This window comes from Morone saxatilis, unplaced genomic scaffold (assembly GCF_004916995.1).
Source record: "Morone saxatilis isolate NCDOM2014 unplaced genomic scaffold, NCSU_SB_2.0 Contig14, whole genome shotgun sequence".
NCBI lineage: Eukaryota > Metazoa > Chordata > Actinopteri > Moronidae > Morone > Morone saxatilis.
Genome location: NW_023339696.1, coordinates 6,823,608 through 6,824,094, shown reverse-complemented (window position 1 = coordinate 6,824,094; position 487 = coordinate 6,823,608). Strand labels below are relative to the sequence as shown.

The 487-nt window shown below is 53.8% G+C and overlaps 1 protein-coding gene across 1 annotated transcript in view; it reads right to left on the bottom strand.

Moving 5' to 3' along the window:
* Window positions 1-487, bottom strand: part of LOC118323083 (trinucleotide repeat-containing gene 6A protein-like) — a gene marked incomplete in the record, with an annotated part of 31,787 nt that continues 31,300 nt past the window's right edge. Inside the window, 1 exon segment of the mRNA XM_035655002.1 lies at window positions 1-434. Within this exon segment, the coding sequence (XP_035510895.1) occupies window positions 86-434 (349 nt within the window).

Below are 487 nucleotides of genomic sequence, written 5' to 3'. Positions count from 1 at the left end.
TTTTTTTTTTTTTTTCATTTTCTTCTGATGATTATTGATAATTCTCTACTGACCCTTCCCCCAGCCTGTTTGATTGGCAGGCGGTTCACATGGAGTCCCCTCCCCCTGTCAGGTGATCCACCGGGAGGAAGGAGCTGATTGGAGAAGGGCTGCTGATCCTCCCTGCCTCTGTGCCACTGGGGCTCCCCCACAAGCTACTGGAATAGTTGGGCCCGCCCCAGAGGGAGGAGCTGTGGAGATCGCTGCTGTTCCACTGGTTAGGTTCAGGAGCACGGCTGGGAAAGGGGTGAGACTGATCCATTCTGCTCTGAGAGGAGCCGATGGTCTGCCAGCTAGAGGAGGGAGTGGCCAATGACTGCCCTTGTGCAAAGAAACGGTTGATTTCCTCCTCGCTGGCAAAGTCAGCCAGAATAGTAGTGTTCCCCAAAACACACCTGCAGAGAGACAACAGGAGAGACACAGAGCGTGAGTGTCTGCTGCTCCAAAA